This window comes from Odontesthes bonariensis, chromosome 4 (genome assembly GCF_027942865.1).
Source record: "Odontesthes bonariensis isolate fOdoBon6 chromosome 4, fOdoBon6.hap1, whole genome shotgun sequence".
NCBI classification, from domain to species: Eukaryota; Metazoa; Chordata; class Actinopteri; order Atheriniformes; family Atherinopsidae; genus Odontesthes; species Odontesthes bonariensis.
In genome coordinates this window covers 27,851,456-27,875,408 of record NC_134509.1, presented here as the reverse complement: position 1 = coordinate 27,875,408, position 23,953 = coordinate 27,851,456, and the positions used below count along the sequence as shown (strand labels likewise).

Genomic DNA, 23,953 nt, shown 5'->3' with positions numbered 1-23,953 from the left:
CACTGAAAAAAAAAAAAAAAAAAAAAAAAAAATCAGATTAGTGGCTAAATTACAATACAAGTGAGTTATTAAGTTCATGTATACACCTTAGTTTGACTAAAAATTGGACCGGATCGGGTTACTCGTAGTCGTATTAAGACCTCATGATAACTTGGTTGAAAGTCACACTAAACGTGCTTGTGGACAGTGAAGCACGTGGTGAATTGGACTTTGCGTTCTGCGCATGATCGAGATTTTTTCCCCGAGGTCGTGACCCTGAAGTCAATATTACTGTTGTTGTCACCAGCAGAAACAAACAAACAACGCGATGGAGAATGCGCCGTTGTGCATCGCGTTTGTGCAGTAAGCAGCTCATCACAAACAAAATGTAGAGGGACGTAGCTTCATTTTGCTCTTCGTTCGCCATCTTTCTCGAATGCCTAAGTTTTGTTGTTGTTGTTGGTGGTGGTGAAGAGGTCAACTGGAAGTGGCTCTATTAGCAATAGTTGAAATGGGTACAGCGCCACCTATCGTACTGGGGTGTGACATGCGTTGTGCCTATGATTCCATTTACTCACAGCCATATATACTTGGATAATTGCCCTTGCTCAAATAAGGAGCATAATGCAACTATAGCTATAATCGAATTTATCGCATCACATAGTAGACCCAATGACTGGGAGCTGTAAAAGGTAGAAAGCGATCTAGATTAACTATTAGAGAGAAAAGTCAGACTTAAATTCTAGGCTGAAAAGCTCAATATGTTTAATTCACTGCCACACTATAAGATAGAAAGACACAGAAAGCTTTCAACAAGCTAAACTCCCCCTCAAGACTTGTTAAATCATTGCACGGGTTAACCCAGCCCTTATTTCTACTCCCAACAAACGATAAAGGCAAAGATTTAAAAGTTGCCAAAGGTATTTCACTCTTGGTGAAGTGGTTCCACAGTGGTCAACAGCTGCTACCGAATGGTATGCTGCTCGCCTGTGACAAGACCAGCTTCCACGAGAAGGCGCCGCTTTATTTTGGTCAGCAAATAAACACTGATCAATTAGCCACCAATATTTATGATACCAGTTTTATCAATGGGCGTGGAAAGACTTCAACTGAGCAAAACTTTCTAAAAAGACTGAAAAAAAATAACACTGGTTTAGCCGAGATTTGGGTAGGACGGAAACAGCTGTCAACAGGTTTTTTTGTGAGATTATCTCCTCCAAACGGCACAATCCACGAAACCAAAACAATTGCATATGAGAACTAAAAAGTGAGGCCTATATTTTCGTGATTTCATGAAAAAAAACAAGATACATTTTCAAAACATTTAGCAAAGGTGTCATATTTTATAGAGCTGCATCTCCGAAAGAAACAATGGCCTGAAGGGACATGTGGGGTGATCGTTCCTTTCCCATTGCTGCTCCTAGACTGTGGAACAAACTGCCCCTGATATCCGCACCATCACTGATCTCGGCCTTTTTAAATCGAAGCTTAAGACCCACCTTTTTAGACTGGTGTTCTAACTCTGATTAGGGCCACTATGCATCCATTCTATCCGCTCTTTTTTAATTATCTTAATTTTACACAAATTTTATTCAATTAATTTTATTGCTCTTGTGGAAGGCGTTTAATGCCCTGCAGCACTTTTAGCACTTTTACCATTTCTGAATCGTGTTTTATGTTTTGTTGTTTTTATCCCGTTGTAAACACTTTGAGTACCAGTTGGCTATTGTAAAGGGCTATATAAATAAAGTTTGATTGATTTAAGGGCTAAAGTGCAAGGGCTTGTTCAATGCTGCTCGCAGCTTCACATTTTTTAAAGTTCAAACCAACTGCAAGAAGAAAAGTATGTGACTGATGTGTAACAACGGATAAGATAGTTGATCGGATATGTAGCCAAGTGTTGAGGGTTTGAATATGTTTTGATAAAGCAGAAAAAGGGAAAACAAGGCATTAAAAACGTCTTTGTAGGACATTTAAAAACTACTTAACATTACAGCGGTTCGCTTGCCTCTATTCATGCAACCGTTAAAGATCTACGATGCATAAGAAACATAATGTCAAGAGAAAATAACGCATTTCAGCAAGCCCCCCATCATAAGATTGTACCCATGAGCCAGCACCGGCGCCACGGGGGGGCACTCGCGGGCGTTGCCCCTCCCCCATCCACGCCGGTGTGCCCCCCCTGGGTTCACTTTGACGTTTGACCGGAGATTGCCTCAAACACTGCAGTGCATGAGGGGACACGTTTTAAAAGTCTTAAATAAAAAATACGTTTTTTAAGGTCTTAAAATGTCTTAAATTTCTCTGATTTTCGAAGAGTGGCATTTTTTTTTTTTTTTTTTTCCCAGTCCGACCCTGAACTACATGTTCAAATTCGTTCTGATGTCGGCTCAACGCCAGTCTGAATTCACTGTGGCCGTGCGTGGTCGTTGCTGTTGTTGTTGCGCTCCTGTTTGCTCGTTGTGTGTATTAGTATTAATGGCGACTAGAAAGGGGCAAACGTGATCTGGGCTTTGCGTTCAATTTATGCACCGATGATTATACAGAGTGGATTAAACTGTGCAGGCTATTCGAGATGTCTCCGAATGCCTACTTTAAAGGAAGCGTGATGTGTTTGCCAGGGCTGCCTAAACGAGTTGCCAACCGTCCCTTGAAATAATGGAATCGTCACGTATTTAGTAACAGTTCCTTATTGGGCTGAAATGGGGCCCACAATTCGGTTAAAATGCAGAAAATTGCATCTAAGAAATACCAAATTTTCGGGGGGAGGACCCCCAGACCCCCCGCTAGGGGCCCCCCTACTCATTTAAATGCCCGTCCAATAGCTTGTCTCTGCCGCCGGGTCTGCCATGAGCTTTAGAATGATGTTTCAGGCACTTTCTATTCATTGACAGAGAATGTGCACAAGCTGGAAACCTTACAATAATCTTTTATGGGGGTAACGCATGTCTCAAATACTGCATTTAAAACTAAGACCAATATTATAGCGTAACAAAGCAGATTGTTTTATCTTAACAACACACAGCGCTGTACAAGTGTTGATCCACCCATTGCTTCAGAAATATATTACCAGAAAAGGGAAGAACAGATGCAGCAATTCACTGCAATATGTGAAAAGATAAATGGAAATACAGTATATAATACAAAAACAGAGTGTGTAATTCTAACGAGCTTGAGTCAATATTTTGTATGAAAGCATTTCATTATTTTAACCCTCTTAGAGAAGTTCTCTCATCATTTCTTTAAGTCGTCTTCAGGAACAGTCCTTGAAGAACATTTCAAAGCTCTTCTTTGGCTGTTGGCTGCCTTTTGTTCCGTTCAAGATCTTTTGATCTGTCAAGATGAACCCACGCTGCTTCAATAATGTTGAGATCTGAGCTCTGGAGAGAATTCATCCCTCCATCAGACCTGTTGTCACTGATTTTCAGTCCACTTTTTGTATAATTTGGCATACCTTAGCCTTTTTCTCCCCGTTTCCCTTCCTTAACAATGGCTTTGAAGAAGCCACTCTTCCATGGAGACCATTTCTGATGAGGCTTTGGTATTAAGTTGAAGGATCGACTGAAGGGTCAGATATATCTCAGGTCCTGTTTTCTTTTTCTTCCATTTCTTAAGAACAACACTTTCAGAAACTACTCGTCTGCTGTTGATCATTTTTCCAAGTCTGCCACTTTCTCTTTTTCCCTCCACTTGTCCAGTTTCCTCAATTTTTTTTTAAGGACACACTGCACGCCATATGGTAAGTTTTCAGCAAATAACTCTTTGGGAATCAACATGATCGAGCAAAAGTACTATTTATGTCTGTGAAATTGTTACCTTAGGAGTTATCTATAGATACAACAAAAGAGGGAACAAAATGTGTGTTTTTGTAACAAAAGGTTAAAAGTGCCTGAAGATACAATCTGATTATTTGCCAAGTTGGCCTTCGTGCAACACACACTGGTTCATCCTCGCTGGCTGGCTTTTCAATGTTTGAATGATTCAAAAGTCAGCGCATAGCAGCTGAATAAAAGAAAAACATTCCTTTGCAATCGGGAGGTACAAGGTCTGGACTGAAAATGTGTGAAAAAGCAGGCAATGTCCAAAGAAAGACTTTCAGAATTCCTGGAGAACTATTGCTCAAGACATTAACTCATTGGAAGCAGAATATAATGAAATGAGGGGTAGCTCAAGACTTGCAGAGTACTTCAAGAGTCCATCTGACAAAAGAGTCATGCAAGACTTGTAAAAGCTTAAGCAAAATAATAATGTATAATCAAAGGCAGGCCAGTCCCTTCTAAGCTGGGAGGAGGTTTGTACGCTTGCTTAGGGATGCTGTGAGAGCGGCCAAGTACCCTAGACGACTTAGGTTTTTGTCTCAGCCAAAACATGTCTTCAGGATGGCGGCTGATCTGAGTATATGTATCAAACACGTTGTTTTTCTCCTTCCCCACAACAGTTGCATCAGAGATATGAATACAGGGCACAACACATAAGATGAAACTTGTCGGTATAGATTCTCAGTCACCCAGGTCGTGAAAATCGTCAAGTTGCCCTTATTCACGCTCTTCGGATAAATGAAACCCTTCTTCATATAATTCTCAATGCTTCAGCTTCTGTTTATATTATCTCAGAGTATCATGAGTTGGACAGGCATCTGGATTGGGAACAGGCATGATCTTGGAGAACACTTTATTACAAAAAGGTTTAAAAGATATAAGTGTGGCCAGTTTCGTTGCGATGTCTTCAAACCATCTTTGCCTGCTGTTACGCATAATACCAAAAAGCGACACCATAATGCCGTCTCAAGGGTTTTAATTCCCAGCAAATGGAAATTGTATGCAAGCGTTCAAAGCAATACACATGCAAGAGACATACTGTTTGCTTACAGATACATGAGCTCGGTTAGGAGCTAAATCAAGTCAATCTAACTTGACAACTGCAGAAAATCTGCTTTCCATAAAGGTAATAAGATTAATTTCTGCTTAAACGACAGCACTGCTTTTACTGCATGCTTTTAGTAAAGGTTGTGTGCAGCAATGCTGTTAAACTGTTGCGTTTAACGTCCTGCAGGTACAATGCTCTGCACACCTCCATCAGACTGCATTTACACATATGCATCAAACAAACTGGTATAAGCGTATACAGAATTGATGTAGTTACGTGCTCACCACAGAACCAAACCGAACCAAGCCAGCTACACAAGTAAAAACCACAGTAACTACCAACAGTGCACCAAACTGACCTGGTAACTCCACACTGTGTTGCATGCTTTTTAAAGGCCGATAACAAATGGTTACGTTATGAGTAAATGTTTATTGTATTTGCGTTTCTATGTATAGATAATGCTGAGGCCTTTACCTTGTCCATCAGACGCTGACAGGGTAGGTGAATTCAGCTTCGGCCGCTTGGAGCTGGGAGGTCCGACATCCAGCAGGTTTTCAGCCATAGTTGGTTTCTTGTCGGTGCGTTTTTCTTAAGTTGACAGTTATGAATACTTTATGACAAGGAAGTTGCTCTTTCAATCCAAGCCTTCCCAGTTAGCACATTAGCAAACTGGCAGCCTGCTAACACTGGCTAACTGGCTAATAGCTAGCTAATTGCCTGCTACCAGCTAAGTTAACTGTTAGCGTTAGCTACTCCTTGCTGCGAGTCAGTCTCTCAAAAGAAATGCAATAGCGCCCCGCTTCGCCACCGCCATTCACCCCATGATAATCCAACACCCAACACCCACATTATTATCATTAAATAACCCAAACTAAAACGTCCCCCATGTACAAATCGATCCTCAAGATGACAATCCAGATAAATTAGGTGGATTGCAGCATTCCGTGAGAAAAGTCGTTATTTCTAGATGATCAAAGTGCCCATTTTGCGTGACGTCAAAATCCTTCGTGCAAAAATCGCGCGAAGCTCCCCAAAAATGCACAACTGCAAAAAAATGCTCTATTTTTGCAAATCACCTCGAAAGTCACGATCTGGTCTCTGCTTGCCCACGGTAAACAATACTGCTCCCGAACGGCGACAGGGGCTGAATCGCCGCACTCTGAAGGGGGAAATCAGATATACGGAGCTGTTCTGCCCGACGACCACCGATCCAATTCCCGTTTTTTCGCACAAAATGTATCCGAGGCGACGTTAAGTTTTCGTTTAATGCTGAAAGACGCTGTCATATCCCAGCAAAGATGGTCGATTTCTTCATAAAACCCAGCGTTGGACCGAAATCCCAATTCTGAGCCGCGACAAGATGGCGGCTGTTGATTCCTTCGATACAAAAAAGTTTTTTTTTTTTCTTTTCCAGATCGACTGTGGAGGGGGAGGGGCCGCGCAATCACGCCCTACGTGAAAACACCCCCGCTGTTGACCGCTGGGGGCGCTCTTGTACTTCCATTAGCGCAAGCAATTTACAAGTTTCTTATTTTTTTTTCTACACTTTTAAGTTAAGTCTTAATGCTTAATGCTCAGTTAAATATCTTCGTTATTTAAATATCTATAATATACAACGCAATCTTTTTTGGTTTTGCATCAGTTGAATATTAAGTGAAGTACAGTTATGTTATAGTCTACAGGTAGAATTTCATGATGTTGGTCTACTTTAAAATTAAAGTTAACAATGTTTTTATTTTGAAATTCAAAAGACAGGCTAACTGCATTCAGGACTACTTCATCCTTATGGCACATTTACCATTTTTGATTGCAGATGTTTAATTTTTATTTCTAAATTCACTTTTAAATAATTTCTTAGGAGTTGCACAGCAAGCGTTGTCCACTTTGGTGACTCTCATTGTCAAATATGAAACACTACAAATGTTTGAAACTAATTATTTGGTTCTAGAAGTGAAGATCAACTGTGGTATACATAGTAGGTCCTAATGTCAGCCATCAGGAAGCTGATTATAAGATCTCCCCCTCATGCTATAGCGCAGAGACAAGGATATTCATGATGAGATCGAAGCTTTTGGTAACAGGCGATGTGCAAGTGGTGCTTCTCTAGGCCTCCAAGTTGTAGCCCTGTGATATCTTTCAGCTATTCAAAATGGCAAAATATTTTGAATACCAGTCGGATGATTTTAAACCCATATGTAAATATATCAGGTTTAAAATCAAGTCATTTTTATATTTTACAATAGACTCTTACAGTTTTCTGCTTGGAGATTTATTTCTCTCATACTGGGAAAAAAAAGAAGAGGAATAAAATCAGATAACTCACACTTACGCAAATAGACACACAATCTGATAATACATGTCTCTTTTTCATTGTTTTCTGACAAAATCTGACACATGCACATGTATAAAAAAATCATATGTGACATAATAACTGCATATGTACAAACACTGAGTGCTTTGTGCAAATGTGTACAGATTACGATCATGTGTTGATAAATGATACATGGATAATGTGCACAAAACATACATAATACATCTCATTCATGAACATAAAGAGAAGACATTTCAAATCAAATCAACACTGTCTAACTTTTGTCCCAGTTTAATTAAAAACACATATGGGTTGATTGTACTTGAAAATGATATGGAGGTGTCATCATTTGATTAGGTGATGCTGTGCAGACACTAATCCCTTAATTTGTCTCCCTTATTTTTCTGTCATAAAGTCAAATCAAACTGCTTCAGCATAACAAAAACCCTACTCTTAATGCATTTTGCTGTTTTTAAATACAATTTTATGAATGGAAAATTAACTTCTAAATGCAAGTTCCCTTTCACAAGAGACTCTTACCATTCACAATCGATCAATATTCTGTCCAAGTAATCTTAAAACAAGCAAAGTATGGTGATTTGAAATTCCTGTGTATTGGGAAAACATGCTTCATGTTCAACATAAATATAGAAAGAAGGATACTGGCATGAAATAAAGGTATGATAAGTATAGTGTGGAATAAAAAAAAAAAAAAAAAATGTTGGTTGTCAGCTCACATGCACGAGATCACATACACATCTCCCCTTACCACCTCACAGATCACAGAGCCAGCAGTGTTCACTTTAATATTTTATTCATGCTGCTGTACAGATGCGTACTACTGGAGAGGTGGTATTCCCATTGACCTGTGGAGTCCCTCTTATACCTCAGATATGCTACGGCTAACCTTGTCAATGCTATGCAGCCTCACAGAGGATTATCTAAGGAACTCATAAGGGGGGGGGGGTAAAAACCTTCCTTCCTAACTGACACCCAATTTTCTCATGTTTTTTTTCTGTAACTGTGTGTAATGATTCTTTATGTTTGGCAAACATGAACGAGCCGAGAATATGCATCACCGGAGACTATGGCCGGTGAAGCAGGTCTTGCGTAACAATTTATATCTCAAGCTACAGTGATGGCCGCTGGAGATACTTCTTTGGATTCTCATGTTAGTTATTCCGTTAGGGTGACATTATTTGACAATCGTCACAGCTCACATACACTGATTAAACATATCCTAAATCAAAAGGCACTGGTTGTGTATGTTCAGAATACACAATGGTAGAGGTAAACAATCATGTTTCTATGCTACAGATGATACAGAAATATACATTGACATGGTTCCCTCTTTCTTAAGCTATCTTTGCATGTGGCCACACTTCCTCGAGGAAAGACTCTGTAACCCAAAGGTAGGCCAGTTTCCAAGAGAACTGGGGGTGTCATTGACAGAATTGAAATGTCAGGCCTTTTCTGTTTTTCCTTTTCAAATAGTATAATGTAAATGTCATTCCAGCACGAATGAGGCAGCAGCAACAAAAGGATAGCTAGAGAGTGGCCTAGCTGAGTAATTTCTTTTTGCATCCTTTCTGTGACTGATTTTAAGAAAACAATTAGAAGCCTATCCCACATATACAGTACACATACACACAGAGAACAAGAACAAAATAAGTGCTTTCAGGAGAAAAGACAACGCACGAAGACAGTAAAGAGCAAAGAAAACCAACAGAGGCAGCTATTCAATGTGAACACCACACAATTTCAGACACCTGGTTCATGTCAGGATGAAAGAAGTGGAAAGAAGCAAAGAAAAAATGGAATTTGTCAAATAAAAATTGCAGCAAATGTTGGAGGAGTATAATTTTCTCGAAGATAAAATCATAATCTATCCTCATGATGACAGCATAAAAAAGAAATGAAAAAATCTTACTGAAAACCAAAATACTAAAAAAAAAAAAAATACAGTCATACTTGTAGGCACCACAAAACAATCAGCTAGTTCAGGTTGCACTGCACCTATAGATCACTCAATTAAAGTGGCACAATATTGATACAGTAGAGGGCCCCTCTCAGGGAAGAGGCTGTAAAAAGTCCCCACCCTTTAACAGCAAATCACAAAACTAAAGGCAGAAAACGCTGAGCTGTAGTCTGTAGCAATGGACTTATGTTTGTATTTTTGTCTGTTTTTGGCAATGAAGGCGACAAATGAAGCGTCACAAAATTTGACTCTGAGGTTTTACACAGTACTGTGGAAACTGTAGTTGATCTGTGCTTTCACAATGAAGCCCTTGCATGTGGACCTCCCCATCGTCTACCAAGAAACTACACAGTGATTGTCCCTCACAGACCCACTTAAAGTTTTACTTCACCCAAAATCATCCGAGTATCAAACTCTCACCCTGCTGTAGCCTTTAATGGATGAGTCTGGTAGTATCCTCTATTTGTTTTATCGTGTCCAACAAAAAGACCAAAAGCAGTAATTAACGCGCCCTTCTGAAAGCACTGTCTAAGTTTCTGAAACTTAATGCTGTTTATTTTTAAAAACTCCATCATTGACGATTATGTTCTCTCCACTGTAACTGTACCAAACACACTGTGGAAAAGTCTAAAAAAATGCAGTATTAACTTCCCCTCAACTTGGGAAACAACTGGCATACCGCCGAGGTTAAGGTGGGATAATTTTGTCTCCAATAGATGTCATTCCTGATCTTTTTTTCAATATTTCAAGAAATTTCTCTGGTGTGTGCTACAAGGAAAATGTGTAAAAAGGCAGAAAATAATATGACATCTACTTTTTATGATATTAATGCTCCCTTTTTACACTCATGATAAGTGTATGAGCTGGATTGGTGCTGAATGCCAAAATGAGGTAGGGAGATCAAAAATATTTAGGTAGATTAATACACTATTGATTTTGGTCTTTTTATTGCACTGATTTAATGTGCTAACAACTCTAAATAAAGTAGGTTTGTCGTGTTTTTTTCTAAATCTAAAACTCTAGATGTATAAATCAACTTTCTATTTTTTTTTCTCCAGCATCTTTCAGGTCTACAGGAGGTTAGCGTTACATACTCAAAAACACAATTTGGGGTCACTTTAAGCATATTTAAAGTGCCTTCCTGCCCTTGTGATGGTCTTGCTTTTTAAAACCACATTTCCCTCCTGATCTATATTCCCTTATCTAATCATATTTTGTGCTTTTGATTGCAAAAACTCTCTTAAAAAATTTCTTATAATCCATCAAGCGGTAATAGATACCAAATACAAGTGGTCGAAAAAAACACTGTGCAAGAGCTGTGCTTAAAATGTGCATTTAGCTGCGACACCAACTAAAATCTACGCAGCCTGCTTTGTAGCATGTCCCCTTGAAAGTGAAACTCTGGCATAAATGAATACTGTATTTAAGCCCTCGTGTCAAAGCATATTACATAAACTAACACTGCTTCATATGATTCCCTCATTTTTCCCATAATTTCCTGTGCAGCCCATCATGCCGCACTGGCACTTATATAAAATCTAAAATGATTTTCCCTTAAGTAATGGCAAGACTTGGATCAAGTTAAAAACAACTGATATGGCACAACAGTATTGATTTGTAAAGAAATACTTGCATTCAAAATGAAAGCATGGAGTAAGAAATCACAGCATGTTCTTAGTCTAAGATTGCTAAAACTTGTTCAGTTTTCTTAATTGCTTGTTCACTGTTCTAGTCCTGAAGGCACTTAATGACAAAATCATTACAAAAAAATTAACAACACCAACAAATCTTCCCTCTTTCTTCTTCCCTTTCATCCTTTTCCTCCTTTATAAACTGCTGTGCTCAACACAGGTCTAAAACACCCCAGCACTATGGCAACACTCCCATGAAAGATGGCGATGACTGTTTTTAAAGCCACTGAAGCCATGATTTGAGTTGAAGTGACCAGCTCCTTCTTCCGTTTGCCTAAGGGAAGGGATAACCTGCCCACATCTGCAACTAGTCCCAGAGAGGCAACAGCTGGGGGCAGCGGGGGAATAGAAGGCAGGGGACATGAGGGATCAGAGACGAACATAAAACTCCTCATTGAGTTTCGTAAGCTCACTAGCTTCTTCCTCTTCATCCTCCACCTCTTGCAGTGCGAGAGGAGCGGGCTGCACCTGGGAGGGCACTTGCGCAGCACTGGCCTGTGGGCCTGGCTCAGAACGGGCAGGGGTGTAAATGTCTGTGTCAGGGGACTGTCCAGGGAGATGTGCAGCGTCCCTATATCCTTCATCCCTCACTTCTGGGCACATAGCTGAGACAGGCTCAGGCCCTGCTCCCACAGGACTTACAGTGCATTGGGGTTGAGGGGAGAGAGTGGAAAAAGAAAAAGATAAAGGAGTGGAAGAAGAGGCAGGAGGAGCCACTGCCTTGCCAACAGATGCTGAAGTCTTACTGGCAGGTAAAGCCACAGACAAGGGTCCATCTCCAGCAGCCAACTCTGTTCGATCCTGACACTCACCTTCCCCACTTTTAGGGTAGAGAAAGGTCCTCATCTGGCCTTTGCCCTTAACATTCACTGTGCCTCTGTAGTCAAACTCTAAGCCCATGGCGCTGAGCACAGCATGGCTTTCTTCACTCACCTGCACTCGGCACTCCACACCAGTGGAGTCCATGCGGCTGGCAATGTTAACTGTGTCTCCCCAAATGTCATAGAGCAGCTTAGTGGTGCCAATCACCCCTGCTGTTAGGGGCCCATGGTTGAATCCAATGCGGAGCTTAAAACCAAAGCTAAGCATATTCTTGTTGAAATCATCCAGGACGCCCATCATCTCAAGGGCAAAGTCGAAAAGTGCCCTCAGGTGAGTATGCGGAGAGTCATCTTCATTCTCGGCCATCTGCTGGACATTCAGCCCTGACGCTGCCATGTAGGTCGAACCAATTGTCTTGATTTTCTCCACGCTTTTGAATTCAAGTTTCCGTAAAAGTTCATCAAAGTCTCCGATTAGCTCATTCAAAACACGATAGCACTCTTTCCCTCCCTCATAGCTCTCTTCATAGAACTCGCTGAAGTTAACGATGCTGGCAAAGATCACACCCACACTGTCGTGGTTCTTTGAGTAGCTTTGAGTCATCTGTGAAAACACAAAAAAGAGGGCACATTTCAATAAGCTAGGACAGAAATATATTCCAAATATTGTGGATTCCATTCTTTGTGTACAGGTGATTTGAAAAGTCTTCAGATAAACCTTCTCTCAACACATTTTATTGTATAATACTAAGACAAGTTTGAATGAATTTAAGTCTTAGAAATTTGTTTCAACAGCAACAAAAACCTTAAGATGTTCAGCGACGTGGATGGGGATGATGTTGCCCAGTAACCACTCTGCTTGGTCTTGCATCGTCTGAATCTTGAAGCGGTGCTTATCGGCCTCCACGTTGCCATGGTAATGTAGACGGTAGCTGACCTCAAACTCACGATTGAGGAACCAGACCAGAAGAAGAAGTAAGAAAAAGGCCAGGATGGCCTCAGGGACCAGAAGTTCAAAGAGTCGCTGAGGAGGGTCGGGGCCCGATTCTGAACCACCATCACTCAGTGTGGAGATGTTCATTCTGAAGGATAAAACAGGATGAGAATGAGACGACAATAAGATACATTTGGGATAATTATAAAAGGCAAATGATGACTGTAAGATACAAATTCTACTTGGAGGATCCACAACATTAAGTTTAAATTAAAAAAATTTAAATCTTTGTCATTGTGATTTCTGTATTTATTAGTCATTTAATGTGGACTGATCTTCATCTGAGTCTTGAACACTCTGAGCAATCATTCTAAGTTTGACAGGGAAAAGATGTGAACCTCTGTGTTGATGACTTCTCCAAAATCTACATGCAATCAGGTTCAGTTGCGTAGGTGAAATTGGAAATGTGAATGTAGTGTGTGGTCCCCTAAAATGAACCCATACCAAGTCTGCTAACTCACGAAAACTGGTCAAAATCTGCCATGACCACAACAACTTTAACATGTTGTTAGAGGAAGTATTACAGAGATGCACAGAGATGGAAAAAGCTACAAAATCATTTCTAAAGACATCTGCAAATGGAGAAAATGCAGGACTATTGCTATTGCCCCTAAAGATAATTCACAGTGCACAATGTGAATCCTGAGAGATGTGACAAAGAAGCCATGGGCAAAAATCTTTATGTATCCAGTAAGACTAAGAAAGAGGGGTGTTAATGGATCATAATCTGGAAGGAAAACAGTGCTGGTTGTCCCACATTTCTGTGACAACATCCTCTGGGCCTATAAGACAAAAGTTGCATTTCTTTTTTGAATAATCAGAACACACAAGGCAAAACTCTGTGGAGATCTTCATTTTCTTGTTGGATGATGCCACAACAAAGTGACCCACAGCACATTAAAAACAAAATAATTGAAAACATAAATTGAAAAAAATCATGTTTTGGGTTTAATAAGCGGCTTCAGAAAATCTCTTTGAGGGTGCAACTACAGAGATGCTCCTCAGAGTGGCTAAATTCTTGTTTTCAGCGTTGAGTGACGACTGAGTGTGTTCAGTAGAAATGAAGAGCACTGAGGCTCTGGCTTTACTGGTCAATCACAAAATAATTATGGAGAAATTGCCTGTAGTTTAGTTTTTAAATTACTGTGATATATATATAAAAAAAAAAGGCAACCCAAGCTTTAACATCTGTCTGTATTTAATAGCTGGTGTTGTCACCAGAATTTCATGAGACACAGCAACTATCTAGAGAAATTGAAACAATCATCTCCTCCTCACTTGTCTACTTGGTAAAATGCTTAGTTGTGACTCGTGGGCTGGAGGAGTCATTTCCATCACGAGTGGCATTTAGCAGCCATCACTACTGGTGTACACAGCAAGAGCCAGAGCGGGGGGGGGGGCGCAGAATAAATATCAGGAAGGCAAGGCAATGAGCAAAAGCCTGGCAGCACTGCAGTTATGAAGAATAGAAAAGAGCTGTTGCTCCTGTTGACCCTTCAAACCACACTCATCGATCAAGACCCCTCTGTTTCTATGGAGACTCACCCATGAACTGGCATGCTGTTATTACTTGAGCTGAAAGAGATGAGAGCGGAGTCAGTCAGGGGAAAGGACCGGTCATAAAAACCCACACACCAGCACACACAATACATACATGACATTGATTTACAGATCAGATTAAAATCCTTTTCCCTGGCTCAGGAGCAGGCGGCAGTACTACCTAATTAATGTTTAAAAACAAGAATTCAGTGCTGAAGTTGAACAGAATTGCTTTGAAAAAGTAAGGAGCCTAAATATTGGTCACGTGCTGCTTATAGATAACAAGCCTCACCGACATTTATTTCTTTGCCTAAAAGTATTAAACACATTTGCATTTAACACGTGCATATATGTCCAGATAACATGCAACTGTACCTGTGAAAGGGACTGTACAGCAATAAGAGCAGAGCAACCCCTGTGGTTGTGGCCAGGATTGAACGCATCCAAAAACTTAACTGACAGAAGTTACAATACTGGATGATGGCCAGGATGGTGGCACAGCACAGGAACATGGTGACCTGCAGGGAAATGAACCGATCACTGATGTTATCCTATCAAAATAAATAAGAGGTCGAGGGAAAAGGTTTTCTTCTGCTTTAGTTGATGTGGATCACTACTACTTTCTTCATACAAAAAAAGAAATTGACACAATTTCCTGCAACAATTAAAGTATGTCTCAGTCTCAGTAAAGTGATTTTGATACTATAAACTGGGTAAATCAGGTGCTTATGTGTTAAAAGTGAACAATCTTGCTTGATACAAAATTTGAGAGCCTCCTTTCTACAGTTTCATAATCTACCAAAATACACCAGAGGATCATGACTACTGCTGAATATAATCAGTGGCTGCGATCTCTCCTCTCGTGATAACATTTACAGATCTTGCAGCCTCAAAAGAGCCCTCAAGGATCCGTCACACCCTGGACACCACCTGTCTGAACTGTTGCCCTCTGAAAGATGTTACAGGGCAATAAAAAACAAGGACATACAGACTGAAACACAGTTTTTATACCACACATACTTGAAATATGTAAAAAAAAAACATAGGAAACTGCAATGATGATAGGTACTCAGTACATTATCCTTACTCTTTAAGCAACAATATATGTATCAAAGCCCTCTCCGGAAAAAAAGGTCTGGATGGCAGCATATGTTGCTTCACAACCTCTATATCGTTCAGCTTTAATGGTGCCCTCACACACATATTTATGTTGCCCATAACATGTGCAATAATGCACTCCCATGCTATCACAAATACTGGCTTTTGCTCTTTCAACAAGACAAAGTTGGTTCCATACATTTTGTTCAGTGCTTTATTAGTTTTTTTAGAAATCAAAATTCTAATAATCAGATCTTACAGAGTGTTGTAACACTATTTTGTGTCATACTCTGCTATCCTGTAAAGGAGGGTTTCACGTTTCATAACAAGCACAAGTTTCTTAGATGTTAATATTTTTCCAGGTTTCAGTTTCAATTATGAGGTTTTTTTTAAAAATATTTTTTGGGGCTTTTTATGCCTTTATTATATATAGGACAGTGAAGAGAGACAGGAAGCAAGGGGAAGAGAGAGGGGAATAACACGCAGCAAAGGGCCGTCCGATGTGGGATTTGAACCAGGGCCAGCTGCACAAGGACTATAGCCTCTGTACATGGGGCGTCTGCTGTACCCACTACGCCACAGACCGCCCCTATGAGGGGTTTTTTGATAGCATTCTGAAAGATCTTTCATTTCTGGCCACTTACAGTTTAACAACATAAAATAAAAACACTGGGAAATACAGTGTATTGATGTCAAGTAGTTATTGATTGCTTTTTGGGATTTTGCAAACATACTTTAAATTCTAATTAGTGACAACATCCCATATCACTAATATTTTAAAAAAAAATGCTTGCACAGCCACAAAATGTAAATGTAAAATGCTAGTTAAATCATGATAAGAGAATTTGGTCTTTTTGAAACACGTAGTGCTATTTTCATACAAAGAGAAAAGTAGAAATTCAGGAAAAATTCCCTGACTGCATCTTTTTAGCTCTCATCCTTACACATGACCTCACTCTCCATCATTTCCGCCTTTTAGCCCCAACATTAAGGTCTTAATAACCTCAAAGACATTAAAGTCCAAAAAAACTGCATGTCTAATTAACAACCCTCCCTGAAAGTACCCGCTTTGATCTGCAAGCCCCAAAGAGATGGAGAGAGTAGAGGGAGATATGACACAGTGGGAGAGAAATATAAAAATCTGCGAAAAACAAGATAAGAAAACACCACACATCTCACAAGCAGCTGTTGGCTCGAAGCTGGGAGGTGAGAGTCAAGCTCTTACTGAGCAAAGAGGCCTGGACCAAAAAAAGAGCAAAAAAAAGCATAGCTGTTCTCAATGCAGGACTCAGAAAAGAAGATGCGTCAACATGTGAATGCTGGTGTGAATGTCTTCAGGGGAGGTCTTATTGTTAGCGGAGGAAAATCATTATAGTTTAAAAATGACTACCCGTATTAAAGTACCAGTGATCTCAGTCTCGAGCCCTTTTCACTTATTGGTTGCAGCTTATTGACAAAAAAAATCCACTCAGCAAAATCGGCTAAGAAACAGCAGCATCATCGGTTAGAGGGCTGTGTTCCACAATGGCAGTTTCACCTCTGTGACTACCACCCTTGCCAGTTCAGAGTTGTATCAACAGTGGATCGACTTGGACCTCTCATGCCGCCTCTGGACTTTCACACATGACACGGATGCTCAGCAAAGGAAAATCGGTCGTGGCTCGGATGCCACATGAGAGAAGGCCTTCAGTGTCATTTGGTGCTGGCAACAGCTGTACGATGCAACTGCTCGTCAGTGAAAAGCAGCAACAACTGAAGCACAGCAAGTTCAGTTAAAGTTCTGTTTGCTGCACCATATTTCTGGGCTGTTAATAAGCAGCATGTTTGATTTTTTTATTCTTTGGAATGATTAGATGTAGAACTTTTCATTCTAATACAGATACGTTTCTCTGTCTCTGTCCACTATACATTTTAACTCCAATACCAAATGCTTATATTTACCTGGAGGGGAAGGTGAGCGCTGGATATGAGATGGGACAAGACAGAGATTGCAGGCAGGGAGACTAACACAGCCCCAATCAAGTGACGAGAAACCCAGCCAGAAATCACCAGGAGCAGGGAGTGAGTACAATTCATCAGCTCCTCCAAATAGAAGGTTATGCTGCAGGAGGAAGAGGAGGACAAAGAATTATGAGGAGACAGCAGGGGAAGTGTCTCCAGCAGCAAAACTCCAAGCATTAATCAAGTCAAGTCCATTTAATCATGAGCAGGTTTAAAAACAACAGGTGTTCACTAAAGTGCAGCTCAACTAAAAGAATAAAGGCAAAAACAACTGGATACGAAAGGTCAAAAAAAAAAAAAAGAAATGTTAAGAATGGTAAATTTGATTTAAATCCCAAAGAATAAAAAGTGGGTTTTCAAACAGGTTTTGTAAATGTCAGGTGTTGGTGAGGTCCTGATGTGGAAAATCTGGCGTTTCAAAGTTAAGGCTCAACTAAAGTTTCAGCCCAGTTTCTCCTTTTTGCTTTAATCTACCACTTGGTACAGCCAGTCAGCTGACCTGAGCACTCAAAGTTAAAAGATCAGAGACTAAATCAGATTCCAACCTATTTTATGACCTAAACACATGCAGTAATATTTTAAAATCAATTTCAAAATGAACTGGTAACAAATGCAAATATCCCAAAAACTTATTTGTTGCTGACAAGAAAACAGCGACTGGCTAAAACCAAAACAAAGACTACAGTAATCAAACCTGAAATAAAAAAAAAATTATATATATATATACATATATATATATATATATATATATATATAATTTTTTTTGTAAATTGTGAAAAACTTATATATATATATATATATATATATACACATAAAAAAATCATTTTCTCAAAGCCTGTGAAAGAGAAAAAGGGCTTAACTTTGCCAAATGCTCTGAGCTGGAAGAAACTGGCACTGGCAGCGGTATTCATTTGACTATCAAATGTAAAGATGTTGGTAAAAATCACCCCCAGGTTTTTTGCCAAAGGATTTTTAAAACTCTCAAAAACCCATCTACAATTTTATTAGTTAAAGATCACTCTCCGACTTGTTTAAATGAGAGTCACAATTTACAAACCTGAGTAATACCTGAAGAAAATCAAAATTAGACAAAATACTTTTTTGAATTTCCCCCACTGGGGGATGAATAAAGTATTTTTCTATTCTATTCTAAATAGAGAGCAAAGAAACATATTTTTGCTCTTCTGCTGTTACTCCTCCACCCATATATCTAAACAGTGAGGAAAGAAGTGCAGCAGACTCTCATTAGTTCTTAATTAAGACAAACTGCTACAACAACAATGCTGCCCAAGTCACAGCAAAAAAAAATAAGAATAAAAAAGAAGATTTATTGTACTCTTAATGCACACCCATTTAACAAAATAAACTTAAGAATACATTTTTAGCACTCTGAGCACTGGAAAATCCAAGAAGCTTTTTCTTTTTTCTTTGAGGTTTGGAACCAAACATGGTACCAATATGTCATTGTGCCAGTTTCAGAGCCAGTACTTGAGTTTGTCAAATTACTGGAGATGAGCCAGTCAGATCTAACCAGGGATATGAATCGACTGTGGCCTGGGAGCCAAATAAAACTTTAAGTTTACAATAATTTCTGCTGGTTTCTGTGGGGAGTTACAGTGTAACACATCAGTCTATCAGTGGTTTTTAATCCTGTGACATTATGGCTCAAGAGATACAGATTTAAAACACAATGACAGCTTATAAATAACATTTCAGGGGCTTCTCCATCCTGCCAGGAAAAACTGAACTGGGGAAAACACTCTGAGTCACTGACATTTGTTTCATTAAACAGTTATAAAAACACATTTATTTTAGTGCATTGGTCAAAACATTTCTGATATAAAACATGTGATCACTCTCACACCGGCAAACATACATATGTGTGCATGCCATCAGCCTAAATCCCTCTCACCGTATGGAGAGCACCAGAGAGGCCAGCTCCAGCAGAGCAGCAAGGGGAGCCAGGACCAGGGCAGTGAGGGCTGGAGAGCCCGAGGTGGCTGGGCTCACCAGAGACGGAAGGAAGCAGGCCAGAGTCAAGGCCAGGAAGAAGAAACAGCTGAGGAGAACATCCAGGAAGGAGCTGAAAGTGGAGTTTGCAAATGTCTGCACCTGAACCCGGCTCATCACCTGCATGGAGAAGGTTTGGTGAAAGTTAGGAGAAGAAGCAGCACATTTTCAGAGAAACAAACCCCACGCTTGTTCATCTATTTACCACGTGTCTGTAAGAGGACATAAAATCTACACAGCAATTCGAATTAAAGAGAGCTAACTGTAAAATATTGAAAAAGCCGGTTTACTTAAAAATTTAAGTAAACTCTAATCATTACAGTGTGTGTTAGTTTTTTTTTTTCAGTTGTGTAGTAATACTGGTGTAACAGCAGGGGGCTGTAAGACTATGGGGGTCAGTGCTGGCCTACTGAAACTGGACCTCAGACTGGGAGAGTGTGAGGCGTAAAATCTTGGACAAGGTACAGGGGAAAAGTTGTTGTGTGTGCTCTATTAAACAAATATTTTAAAAGGGATAAAAGAAAAAAAAGGTAAAAACAAAGTTCTTATTTGTACATCAATACAGAAAAACAGAGCGTGTGCATGAGTTTGCTTATATTTGTGCACCTCCTCCTTGTAGCTGTTGCGATAGGCCTTTTCTAGAGGTCTCTCTAGGAAGTTGAGGCTGATCTTGTTGATTGGTGGCTTGAAAAAGTAGTCCTTCATGAGACTGTGGAGAAGGGATGAAAAAATACATAAATGTACATGAATTAAAAGGGTAAAAATGAGTACAACGATAACTTTCCACTGGAATCAAATGCATTAAAAAAACATTAGAATAATCTCCAGTTCATAAAAAGTCCCCCACCAGTCAAACAAGGTGGGCACATCTAAACATAGCAATCTTATATGTGGCTTCATGTGATATATGATGGATCTCTTCAGTGTATTTACTGGAAAATATGCAACAAGTGTAACAACTTATTTACATGTTCTAGACAGAACAAACAAATAATAAGTCTGAAAGGCTCTGATTTTCATTGTAAAGTCTTAAGATCACATTTTTGAGTGATCATTAAATATACCATAGTTATCATAGTTTCTGTTTGGTGTGTGCATCTTTTTTTTTTACGAGCTCCACGGTAGATACACACCCTAAGTACAAAGGTTCATAACTGAAATTCTGAAAACATTTTATTCACGACCAAGTAGCTCCTTTATCGCAATTCACTCTATCACCCAATCAAGCACAATCAATCATTCTCAAGTGACATTATCAGTTCATAAATTCCACCTTTAACCACTTTGCTCACCTGTCCACCCTGATAAAGTCCACGAAGTGGTCGTCGCTTTTCTGTTTGAAATTCTCCTCACGAAGCTGGATGAGGGCAGAGTGATCCATGCCTGTACCTGCTGCCCCCGGGCCTCCAGCCATGCCAAGGCTGGTGCCAGTTCCTGTGCTCGTGCTGGTCTTCTTTTCCTTCTCCTGGAGGATGTCACACAGTGAACTCTGGCTGGCACGCACTGGGTCCTCCAGCGGGGGACTCAGGAGGCCATTGGCTGCCCTGGGGCTGTGACCTGGGATGAACTGAACAAGGAGATAAAGGTGATAAAGGAAAGACAGGTGAAGAGAATTACAAGAGTCTGAGAAAACTCAGGCTTTGCGTGCTACGTAGCGTAAGTGAGAAAAAGGTTTGTGCATGGGCATTGTACCTTGGCACTGCTGGTCTTGTGTTCTTCCTGGCAGCCATTCAACATGGCCCCATCATCACCCTGCTCTGTTACAGAGGGCCGAACTGTACTATGGAACATATATGGAGGCTAGAGAGACAAATGATAGCATGAGGAGAAGCTGACAAATTAAAACCTATTACACAGGAGCAGTTTGTGCTACAACAACATCTCACTATACACGACTGAAAAAAACCGCTAGCACTTGTATGTTAAGTTCTGTGTGGGTCAAAGGACCAGTAGCAGTCTCTCATTAACTTCCTAATAATTAACCCATTATGACCTGGAGCAACGCATGTGTTGTTTTACCTTTCAAGTCTGGATCACATAAATTGCATCAACTTTCCAAGAGACACTATCATATATTCAAAGAATATTGATAAGCATAAGAACAAAGTCAGCAATTCACAATACAAGCTGAAGATTTATTCTCATATGTTTTCTATTTCATGTTTTTATGTTTCACCTTCAGCAGGCAGCGGTCAGAGCACTCTCAGGGTGGAGAATCAAAGTTAAAACTAAAAGATCCTCGCTAAGGGGCATTAGAAGAGCAAACTTTTCAGCACCCAAAACAACTCACACATGCAAAGTATTCATCGCGGTCCAAGCGAACGCTATGTTGTGGATTTTTCGACCGCGTCCCTTCTACATGGGCAGGGTTTGAGTTGTTGAAGACAGAGAAAATATTAGCTCTAACTAGGGCCCCTTTCAAAGTTGCTCCTGACTGCTGTCTATTGCAGGTAAGAGAAGGAAACTCACACGGTAAGTAATAAACATCCTTTTAAGTTTAGATTTAAGTTTAGTACTTTAATTGAGTCAGTCGTCTTAAGCACAAGAAGCAAGAATGCCAGTTGTGATTTTAGCTACTCTGAATAACATAAAAAAAACAACTTTCATTTGTGTTTTTATTTCTAAACTATTAATCTTACCCCAGTCCTCTCTGTTGGCTGGTGGGGCAGCAGCGACTCAGCAGCCTGCGCACCTCCAGGAATGAGGTCCGGAGTGCGGGGTTGAGGGCAGGAGGGCAGGCTGACCCCTACAACATCCCCACCTTGCAGTCCCATCTGAGAACAGCCAGACTGCACATCGTAATCCAGCTTCTTTCCTGAGATCAGGTACGTCTTCATTCCTAACAAAAAGCAAAAGTTAAGAGAAAAAAAGTCTTATTTACAAGTTTATTTCAATAAATTTCTCTTTCATGATGATTTGACTGGAAAGTAAAGGATAAGATCTGCAGCACCCTACAAATAGTACTTTGTTATCTTCCAAATTAATACAACTACCAGTTATTGAGAGTCTCTGCAATTTCAACTAAAAATGCTCATAAAAACCCTACTTTAGAAAAAACTCCAAATCACACTGATGCTCACTAAACTCATCCTCCTTCATGTTCATGTCATGGGAATGTTCATGTTAATCTAATAGTCTAATTTAAACTTGGCAGCATTTGTGTTTAACTTTTAACACAGTGCAAGTGTGTGGAAGTGGTCAAATGAACACACGGAGACACAAAAGCCTGGAGAGACTGCATCTAGCAGACCATCAGCTTTTTAGTGGAATCCTACATGACACCTAATTGAATTAATTAAAAAACAATGTGCTGTGGAAACTTCCATACCAACTATAGTTTTCTCCTCAGATCATCTGGTGAAGCCCCAGAATGTTTTCCCTCCTGGTTCTCCTCTCCCTCTGTTACAAAGCTGGCATTGAGCATGCGTTTTCATAGTGATATTGACAAGTGAAGGGCTATAAATTCCACGTCAGGCAGTTCAAAACACCTGCAAAGCTCCAGACTACTATTTTCAACTACAACAATGAGATGGTCTTTATAAAGAATTTCACAGCTTAAATCCCAATCCAACACAACTTTTTATCGATTATGTTTAAAAGGCCCGAGGCAGACGTGCTGCGACTCCAGCACTGAATCTGTCACAGTGTAGTTTTTGATTCAGGCTGGTGTTTTAAACACATAAACTGCAAGTGTAGCTCCTGTTGAAACAAGTGGGTTGTTGCCTTTTTTTTTTTAATTTTTTAAAAAAAAATTTTTTTTTTTTTCACACAGGATCACCCACTGCCTCCAGGTGTGAATTGTCCTGATCAATGTTTTGGAACCGCAGCAGCATGGAAGCATCCGAGTGATTTTTCCTTTTGAAAAAAATGAATCAATTGTTTTGGGTTAAGCAAGAATGGGAGTATTAATTAGACACGGCAAGATGACAGAAGATACAAAACCGTCCCCGCTCTGCAGTGGTATGAAGACGAGCGCCATGCATCTGCTCTACCACATACCAATTATGACCTCACTCCACATGATACCATAATGATTTAAGAGATATATATGAAGTATTTTTCTGTGGAGAGCAACTCTCTTAGGAGTAAACCGTGGGATTTGTAACTTTTAAGACCTTTAACATGTACAAAAAGTTAAGCAAACCACTGAAGGAAAGGGAAATCCCCAAAAAGCCTCATAAGGCCTCTTTAACAGACTGATAAAGCATTACATTGCATATGCTTGAAAAGAGCTGTACACTGGTCAACCAATCATGACCCAAGCTTTGTTGATGACGAGCAGATGGTAATGCAATGCTGGATGTTTCACCAACTATGTTTGCACATCATCCGAGGGCTCTGGCCTTTTCACACTGGTGCAGAGCCAACAAGGATATTAACAAACAGTGGATTAGAGTGGTGGCTCATAGCCAGCTGCTATCAGCCTGTCCAAACACACAGTAACCTGGCTAGTTGGCCTCAGCACACACCTCTATCCTTGATAGCAAGGAGATGACTGTAGGAGCAACGGTGGACCGAAAAGTGACCCACATCTGGAATATTAGTGGACTCCCTGCCTCAGCCTGACTGCAGGCGACTTTTACTCATAGAAAGAAACTTCTGGTTCGGCACTTGTGCTCCATGGACATGAAATGCCCCTCAGAGAGAATGCAAAATTTTCTGCCT

The 23,953-nt window shown here is 40.1% G+C and overlaps 2 protein-coding genes across 8 annotated transcripts in view; both read right to left on the bottom strand.

Moving 5' to 3' along the window:
- crebbpa (CREB binding lysine acetyltransferase a) overlaps positions 1-6,248 on the bottom strand; it is a 47,984-nt gene extending 41,736 nt beyond the window's left edge. For 6 of the 7 annotated variants that reach the window (XM_075463817.1, XM_075463810.1, XM_075463811.1 and 3 more), the window contains exon 1: positions 5,320-6,248. In XM_075463817.1, the coding sequence (XP_075319932.1) occupies positions 5,320-5,407 (88 nt within the window). In that variant the 5' untranslated portion in view covers positions 5,408-6,248. The remainder of the gene's footprint in view (positions 1-5,319) is intronic. The other variant, XM_075463816.1, reaches the window with a different exon arrangement.
- An 850-nt stretch (positions 6,249-7,098) lies between these two features.
- The window catches only part of LOC142378866 (adenylate cyclase 9), a 45,846-nt gene continuing 28,991 nt past the window's right edge, over positions 7,099-23,953 (bottom strand). Inside the window, exons 2-11 of the mRNA XM_075463809.1 lie at positions 21,928-22,127; positions 20,981-21,088; positions 20,581-20,855; positions 19,895-19,997; positions 19,191-19,408; positions 17,219-17,378; positions 14,555-14,697; positions 14,186-14,215; positions 12,452-12,728; positions 7,099-12,250 (exon numbers count right to left, since the gene is read on the bottom strand). Coding sequence (XP_075319924.1) covers positions 11,195-12,250; positions 12,452-12,728; positions 14,186-14,215; positions 14,555-14,697; positions 17,219-17,378; positions 19,191-19,408; positions 19,895-19,997; positions 20,581-20,855; positions 20,981-21,088; positions 21,928-22,127 — 2,570 coding nt within the window. The 3' untranslated portion in view covers positions 7,099-11,194. The remainder of the gene's footprint in view (positions 12,251-12,451; positions 12,729-14,185; positions 14,216-14,554; positions 14,698-17,218; positions 17,379-19,190; positions 19,409-19,894; positions 19,998-20,580; positions 20,856-20,980; positions 21,089-21,927; positions 22,128-23,953) is intronic.